Genomic DNA, 9,442 nt, shown 5'->3' with positions numbered 1-9,442 from the left:
ATATAACATAAATTTCAGTAAATATGTTTGAATGCCTGAGGGAAAGGTTAAAGCATAATGGTTACTGTCAATATTTTTTAACAGTTGCTTTTTAATCTCATTTTACCTTTCTAAAGTCAATGCACTGTCAGTAAATACCGATGCTTCTTCCTATCAGCCACACATCTTTAAATAAGTATTTATTTTCTATCACACTGAGTCTAAAGGGATTTAATCAGGAGCAGACAATGAGATGTAATGCTCAGTCTTCAGCATCATGGCTGGGGGCAGTAAGAGGGAAACCATACAGTTCATATCTTCAGGCATGTCCAGAGAGAGAATTAGGACTGTAATTTTATCTCCAAGTCCCTGCCTTCCAGCAGTGATTTTGAACATTGGTGGTTGAGAGAAGTCAAGCTAGAGTACAATTACTTGCATCTCTCTACTACCCTCCTCAGTAACTTCCTAATTCCCTCTTTAATCTCCTGGGTTCGTATCCCATAGACAATGGGATTGAGAGCTGCAGGAATTACATGGTGTAGGACATTAAGTAAGATGGGAATCTCAGGGGAAACTTTTTTTTTGGCAATGTGGGTAAAAACCAAAACCAGCAGGATGGTGCTAAAGAAGAGGATGAGAATGAAGTGAGAGCCGCATGTGCTCAGAGCTTTGGCAGCTGCCCCTTTTGCCTTGAGTCTAAGAACAGTTTTTAGGATGAGGATATAGGAGAGGAAGATGAGGATGAGGTCACAGCTCAGCAGAGTCCAGGCCACAATTAACTGGTATATTTTGTTAAGGGTAACATTATCACAGGAGAGCTTGGACACAGAGAGGTTGGCACAGATACAGTTCTCAATTATATTTTTTCCACAGTAATGCAGCCGGGCCGAAAGGATGGGAGTAGGTGTAGTAAGAAATGTGCTCCGGGCCACGATGAAGAGAACAGCCTTTACCACAAACTGGTCAGTGATGATGGTTGGGTAGTACAGAGGCTTGCAGATGGCGACATAGCGGTCATAGGCCATGGCCAGGAAGGTGCATGATTCCATGGGCAGGAAGCTATTCATGATGAACATCTGGAGGAAGCAGGCAGAGAAGCTGATGGACCTGAGATCAAACCAGAAGATAGCCAGGACCTTGGGGATGACAGTGAGGCAGAGCACGATGTCCAAAAGGGAAAGGAGGCCAAGCAAGTAGTACATGGGCTCGTGCAGAGAGGCCTCTAGCTGTATAGTGATCAGGAGGACGGCATTGGCCCCCATGGCCACGAGGAAGAGGATGCTGAGGGGCAGAGATAGCCAGTGCTGCCAGCTGGGAGACCTGACAAAGCAATTCAGGATGAAGTCTGAGACTTCAGTAGAGAGGCAGCTGCTGTTATAAGGTAGCATTAGCAGTGATTTTAGTGAGGCAGATGTCTTTGAGTAGCTGAAGAAGAGATAAGGAGTTAGTCCATCATAGACTCTGAGGACTATGGAATTAGCTTGTAAAATCTATGAGGGAACATCTACTCTACAGCCCTGTGCCTAGAACATTTTTTTGACACATAAGAGGTGGCTAATAGACAATTATTGAATATATAATGGCTCCATCATTGTTCTTTTGTTCTTTCATCTACTTTTCATCTCACATTTTTTCTTGTGTGAATGTGTCTTTTCAGTTTGTTGACCTGATTAATATTTAATGAATCAAAAATAATTTAAGCAACAAATGTTACTTAAATGAGACACATAAGATCAAAATCTTAGAGTACATTTCAGTTTAAAATTTAAAATGTACAGAAATGCATTCCAAGGGCTAGGTGGGATCCACAGTGAAGCTTTTAAGGAAGTAAATGGTGATAGTATCCAGTGGTATGATGAACTGGGGTACCTAGAACAAATGTCCTATTGAAAATGCATCAATTCATTTCTATGATTATGTCTGTATCTAATCTCTCTTTATCAATACCAATCCCATAGTCATACCCACACATATACCTGTTCCTACGCCTATTTTTATATTTGACTGTCTTGAATACACCTATGAGCAGGTAAAAAAGAAAGAATTTTCAGGCTAAGGATTGAATGAAATCCAAACACTGAAATCAAATATTGGTGTTGGCTTTCAACCTGAGCGCACTTGTAGCATTCCATGGACTTAATCACCCATCTCCATTACCTGGGGAGCTTGAAAATCTAAAATCCAGGGACAGAAGATAAATCTAGGTTTAAGCAGGTAGAGAATGTAGTAGGGGGTTTCCCAATTAGATAGGACTTTACAAAAGTACACCCTGAATAAAACATTGTGCACTAGAAATGAACCCATTTCTTTACCTTGATTTCTCACTTTCACCTGGAACTTCATACACAACTGACTACCTCAAAGCTTGTTATGTGAGAGAAAACTTCCCCATAAATACTGAACCATAGGCTGGTCCTCATGTGACTTTGCAGGCTGAGTTCACACTGTTTGTCTCAGAAAGAATTTGAAATCATCCTATATTCGTAGCCGTTTCAGAAAATAACAGAAACAAACCCAATTCCTTTCTTGAGGAAGAAACTTTCATCTCATGCCTCAAAATATTTTAACACAGAAACAGCTGAAGAAATTGAGTTGCTTGTAGTAAAAAGACAATTTATTTAAAGAGAAAAAAATTATAAGTGGAAGGCCTCAAGAGTGTCAGCCAAATCTCTGCTACAGAAACTTAAAACACTGGAGTTATTTGATAAAGAATATTGAAAAACATTATTTTAGCTAAGTTTTAAGTTAAAAAAAGCTTGAAAATAAACACAAAGAAATAAATACATACCAAAGAAGAATCAGTCCTATATCCTAGAAACAAAATATTATATATAATAGTTAAAATTAACAAGACAAGATATAGACTTAGGGGTAGGTTAGCCACACTTCCAAAAGATAATTAGTAAGCTAGATTATAGAACTTAAGAAGTTTTTTTGAATGAAGTTCCCAAGGAAACACTGATAATGCAAATGCGTAGTTAAGAGCAAGAGCATGGGATTTTGAATAGACAGAGTTGTTCTCAGGTTTTTTATTTTCTTAGGATTAAGAAGATGAAGTCACGAATTAATATTTTGCTCTGGGCACTGGCATCTGTAAAAAGTAACAAAGCAGATTTGAATAAAAACCAGATATATTTGAAATAAAAAAAAGAATATAAAGAATAAGAATTCAGTGATGAATTAAACAGTAGATTAGGGCCAGCTAATGGGAAAGTCTGTAAATTGTCAGAAGAGTGGTCAGAAGAATCTACTGAGAATGAAGATGGAAAGAAAATAAAAACAGACTGAAAATACTGAAGAAGATATAAGAGCAATAGTGGGTGGAATGGGAATATCTAACACATAGAATCAAAACTCCAGGTTGAAGAAGAAAGAGAATGAGACAGAGAAATCGGAACTTTTCAGGAGAGATGAAATACATCACTAACCAGATTCAGGAATTTCAATAAATCTGAAATGGGATAAATAAAAATAGATGCACTCCTAGATATCATGGTCTAACTTCAAGTACCAGAGACAAGGAGACAATCTTAAAGATCAGTATGATTATTACAATCAGAATGGGTGTGAGGACACCTGAATGGTTCAATTTGTTATGTGTTATGTGTGACTCTTGATCTCAACTCAGTTCTTGATCTTGTGAGTTTAAATGGGTTTGGGCTCCATGCTGGGTGTGGATCCTACTTAAAAAGAAAAAGAAAATTGGTGTCTGTAGGGCCATTGGTACTAGAATTCCAGCTTAAGGGCTGCAAAGTCACCACAAGATTCTTGGCCTCTTTTTTGAAGAGTACTCTTACTGTCACAGCACTTTCATGCTTTCCTCTTAACTCCATGTAATTGTACCATTCTGCCCTTGTTTCCCCATTTGCTAGGTTTCTTTAACCAGGTTAATAAGGTCTCTATGTCCATTTTGTGCACAACTCCAGGTAGTCTTCAGGTAGTCTTCTTGGGACAGCAATTTTGACTTCTAAGGGGCCATTGCACAAGGGACCTTTCTCAGTGTCTCAGCCTGTAAGATTGTTGTTCTTGGTGTCAATAGGGGCCACGTCTATGCAGAGACTTTTCTAAATAATCTTTTTGGGTACTATGTTGGAGTATGTAGAAGGTGGATACAAATCTGTGTTAATCTCAAAAAATTATTGGGTCTGATGCCAAAGCTGTCAGTGGGGCCTGGAGGCAAGAGAAAGGGATGAAAAGTGAAAAAATAATGATGAGGGGAATGGAGAAAGTCATTGAGTGGAAATTGGGGCTCTAAGCTTGCTTCCCTTAGGGGCTCTGTTGATCTGGAGGAAGATACAGTGGGGGTGAATGTCGGCCTTTCAGATGAAGGATAGGCTGAGAGAAAGTAGAAGGGTTCAGGAGAACAGAAGCATGCATGCACAGAAAATAGATGGTGGACAGAAGATGGAAACAGAGAAAAAAAACTGAAATTAAAGCAGAAGAGATTAGAGGGAGAATACAGAGGAGGAAGGAAACAAAAGAAGTAAAGGACAGAACAGAAAGCAGAGCAGGTACTTCTAGGGAATGAGAAAGGCAGTACAAGGCAGATTAGCAAAGATTTCCAAGTAGTGGCAAGTCAAGAAGTGTGATTGGAAACTTTCTTTCCCTTCCTAACCTGCATTCTCCTTTGCGTTCCCACAGTGTTCAATGAAGGAAGTTCAAGACATCTGATCCCCCGTGATACCCTGCTGCGGATCTTTGAACCCCTATCTGGTCCAGACCTCTCTGCAGAGCGCACGGAAGTCTGGCTCAGCATTGGCACAATCATCTCCATCTGGCCCTGTGTCATTCCTCTCTCTCACCTCCCTTCAGCCTTCTATCTTCAAACCTCAACCCCGTAGCTTTTACAGTTGCAAGCCTGGCTTTAGTCCCACTGCAACCCTTGCTCTGGTCAGGTGTCTAATATGGCACCTCCATTCTCTGCTGGAGCCAAACTTACTGGATGGAGACAGTGACCTTGGCTTTGGAAAGATATTCCTGGCTCTGTCCGAATCTCCTACACTCTGGCTTTCAGAAAGGAGAGTCTATGCCTGAGGTTCAGCTTCTTTGCTTCCCCAGGGAAAGACTGCCTTGCCGGCCCTGAAGGAGCCCAGAATCAGCAGCCCAGCATTTACTTATCCTTCAGGGGAAGTGCTTTCCTCTCAGCTCTTGACATTCTGCAGTCCTTAACCAGAGGCAGTACTGCCCTTGAAGACATAGGGACAGGCTCACAGTTAATTATCCTACACCAGCTGAATGGGTAGAATGTGATCCTTAGGAAATGAAACTGTAGTTAATGATACAAAAGTGAAACCTTAGGGCAAGAAGGATCAAGGCAAAATGTCAGTGAACCAAATTCTGATTTTCCAGAAACTTATTGTTAGAAAATTTGCATAAGATACTTGAAACCAATCATGTGTACTCCTATATTGATACTTTGTAGAAAGTATGAGACACTCAGATCTCCTCCTTGATTTTTGTTTATGACCAGTAGTTCTTTTGAGAAATGTTTTCAAGAGCCCTCTTCTAGTGACACTCTTAATACAAAAATCCAAGAGGATTGCTTATATCTAACTTCCTTCATGATATACCCTCTTAGTGCCTGGCAGGTCAAAGATACGGTTGATGTTGTGGTAATGACTTTTTCTAACTGTTCCCCACCCCTGTGGCCAACAGGCCAAGGTTGGAGATCAGAGGGAGCAGAATTCAACTCCCAGCTGTGTCACTTGACAAGCTGCTTAAAATCTCTGCCTCATATTCCTCATTTGTTATTTGTTGTGAGGAGTAAATATGATCATGTTAGCAAAGCACGTAGTGGTTATTACATTATTACAATTACTATTACTATAAAATTTGGTTTGCCAGCATTTTTTCATGCATGTGTGTAGAAAACCATTAGTCAACAATAAATGATTACATACCTGCTGCTAATCTTCTTGGAGCCTTTTACATAGAACTGCTCCTGTCAGAAGCTGTTTGATCTCAAACAGGTGCCTACTATTTGGAGCACCTTTACTTACAACTGTTGGTTTTACTCTCATTTTCTTTTTATAATTTTCTTTGCTCACACCATCTTAATAAATGTTTCAGACACCAGCAGTCACAAGCACCTCTGGGGTAGCTTTGGTTCATCTTTTTTATATTATTACCTGCCTCTTGGGGATGACCCTTCCATGCACCACCCCTCCAAAGTCAATTCTGTATATGCCTAAGAGCTAGTTTTTTTTTTTTTAACTCATACATCCCAGTGCCTGTAGAGCTATTTTCATTTGGTCGATAACCAAGATAAACTTAATTCAATGAAATTTAAATTATATAGGCTTTCTTTTTATTGTGTTGAATTGATTCATGTTGGGTGGTTGGGATTGGAGTGCTTTTCATGCCCATAACCCTCTAACAAGGTCAGTTTCAGGGCAACAAATGAACACTTGGGTCCCTAGAAGCTTTAGGTAATCACCATTTCCTCTCTTCTATGCTCTTTCCAATACAAAGTCCGTTGCACATTTTTTGTGATCTAAACATTTATCGTATCATATTATTTTTTTATTCAATTATCATATTATGATACTTCCCTGTAAAAGCAAGCTTTGTTGAATGTTTTCTGAGAGTTTATTCTCAGCATAAAAACTATTTATTAACCTTTCCATATCCCTTAGGAGATCTTGATGTTGGAAAGAGGCTCAGGGGGCTGCCAATATTTACTGCTTTCTATGGAAGTCATCTCAACATCAGAATTCTGTCTTCCACATATGGCTAACAACTGTTCTAGCACCGACATGTCACTGGGGAACACAGTATTAGATAAAACTTGAAAGGTGAGCTGTTCACTTCCCTTCAACAATAGATGGTGCTTAGCCTTCACATGACTAACAAAATCCTCTAGAATTCTGATGCACAAATTCTTCAGTTCCCATTCAATCCTTTTACACCCTGCCTTAAACAAGAATGCTTGTTTCCTGCAGCGTAATACTTTTATTTTCCCAGACTTCAGTAACTATAGTTAGAGGTTGCAATTTTTTTCTGCTCTTACTTATACTTCTAGCCTCATCTCCACAAAGAATTGAACAAGTAATTAAAAAATTTATCAAAGAATGGAGAGTTGTGGGCTGGAAACAACTATTGGAAAGGCAAAGCTAAGGTATAAGTTTGATAAGGCAGAAGCAACGTAGCTGAGAGATGTCCTCCTGAATAACTTGGGAAATAAGACTGAGAAATAGGTAGTAGCCACAAGTGAATGGTCAACATATGGACTAAGAGAAGGATTTCATGACATCTGGAAACTCCAGCATGACAAGCCAATGTTGCTATGAACCAGAGAGAAAAAAAGTAACAGAGGGTTTCTCCTCATTGTAATAACTCCTGTGACTTACCAACTGTTCCTTTAAGACGTTCCCACTGTACAGTTCAATAACATCTCAAAACACCAGCAGGCCCTGTTTTATTATTTACTAGGAAGGAATAAAGGATTGACAATATAAAAAATGCCTTATTCTACCAACATTTATTGAATACTATTTTTTTTTCTTTTAAGAAAGAGCATGTGTTCCACAGAGGCAGGCACGGGGGGAGTGAGAGAGAGAATCTTAAGCAGGCTCCACACCCAGCGCAGATTCTGTGGTGGGCTTGATTTCACAACTCTGAGTTCATGACCTCGTCAGATCCTTAACTAATTGAGCTACCCAGATGCCCCTCTTGAATATTTTATGTTATTCACATACTTTTTCCCCCCTTAATTTTCACAAAAATGCTCTGAGTTAGCTTACGGACTAGACTACTAATGCTCAAAGCAGTTAAGTAAATTGACCTCAAAAAGCTAATAATTGGAGAAGACAGGGTTAGAAAGAAGATAGATGTAATTCCAGAGCAGAACTCTATAGTAACACTGCATCATCATCATCAGTGCCTATGGAACAAGGAGTCATTGGGAACAAAAATAATCCAAAAGAGGGTAGATCACTATTACCAAATAGACTTTTAAAGGACTTTTACAGTTTTAAAAGGACTTTAAAACATTTTAATTTAATTTAAAAAAATTTTAAATATCTTATTTATTTATTTGTAAAAGAGTAAGCAGGAGGGAAGGAAAAAGACTGTGAAGCAGACTCCACACTGAGCACAGAGCCTGACATGGGGCTCAATTCCATGACCTCAAGATCATGACCTGAGTCCAAATTAAGAATTGGAGGCTTAAACTGACTGAGCCACCCAGGCACTTCAAAGCTTTTTAAAACTTAAATTTGCTTTAACAAATTATGTTTATATGTACATTTCCTAAAATACATTTTGAAGAAAAATGTTTTGAAATAAACCCCTAACATTAAAATTACAGATCCCACACTAGTTGAGAATCACCATCTAAAGTCCAAATAGCAGAATTCAATGATAGTGAGTAAGTCTTGCTTGCCCTTGAGATATACGTATGCCACATGTTAGACTAACCTTACCTTTTACTTGACAGTCCTGATAGTTTTAATGTGTATTCCATTTTTCCAATAGTGCTCTGGGCTATATTTTACTATTTCTGGTTATACATTCGTTCATTTAATAAAATATTTGAGTATGTAATATGTATCAGACATAGTGCTGGGTGCTGGTGATACAGAAATGAATGAGAATTGGTGTTGAGTCAAAAAGTAAAGGTATAACTCCAAATGGATGTGGTGAGTTAAATGATAATCCATACATGGGAAGTCTAGAGACACAGATTTGGTGCCCCAAATCAACCTAGAGTGGTGGAAGTGTTACCCCGGGGAAGGCTTCTCGAAGTTTCTGGACCATAGCTTATTTGAAAAGTAGAAGCCATGGAGACTGGAGGCTAAAATGAAACTTTTAGACCTATGAGCAGTAAAAGCAGAGGCCTGGGTCAAAGAAGTACATTAGTTATGTTGGGATCTATAAGCAGCCTACTGCTGCCACAGAGAAGTTTAAAATAGGAATAGAGTGTTATGTAACTTCAGTTACATCAGTACCCATAGTAAGAAGGAGAGACTGAGAAGACAGCTCATCTTAGCTCATGCAAGAGAGAAAAAGGGAAAACATGTGATTTGCCAGTTGCAAAGGAATAATGTATTGGAAGATAGGCTTTGGAGTCAGACCGCCTGAGTTTAAATCCAATCTCCATCAATCAGTTTCTTGTGTAATATTGGGCAAGGTGCCTATTCTTTCTGAATGTCAAATACATCAGCTATGAAATGAGAATAATAATGTCATCTTCAAGCATCTTGGGAGAGTCAATGAGATGATGTAGGTATTGATTCAATTTCACCTACACATATCAGATCCTCAAAAACTGCTTACTGGGAGCAAGAGCTATGCATTCAAACGTTTTGCTATTATTAATAGAAATCCATACACATTGTTTGAGATATGTGTAAAAACTTATGAAAGGCCATGCTATGAGTATAAATACAAAAAATACATGTCAGAATTTGTGCCTAGTTGCTAACAATGTGCACACATTAGTAAAAATTTGTTTGTTGTTTGT

At 38.8% G+C, this 9,442-nt stretch overlaps 1 protein-coding gene across 1 annotated transcript; it reads right to left on the bottom strand.

Annotated features, from left to right (window-relative positions):
• Nucleotides 1-407: 407 nt before the first annotated feature.
• On the bottom strand, nt 408-1,367 carry LOC119864893 (olfactory receptor 56A3-like). The gene has a single exon (XM_038568176.1). It carries the CDS (start codon nt 1,365-1,367, stop codon nt 408-410), a length of 960 nt encoding a protein of 319 aa, XP_038424104.1.
• Nucleotides 1,368-9,442: the final 8,075 nt, after the last annotated feature.

Source organism: Canis lupus, chromosome 21 (genome assembly GCF_011100685.1).
Source record: "Canis lupus familiaris isolate Mischka breed German Shepherd chromosome 21, alternate assembly UU_Cfam_GSD_1.0, whole genome shotgun sequence".
Taxonomy (NCBI): Eukaryota; Metazoa; Chordata; class Mammalia; order Carnivora; family Canidae; genus Canis; species Canis lupus.
Note: the sequence above shows the minus strand (reverse complement) of the source record. Positions and strands in the feature narration are given on the sequence as shown.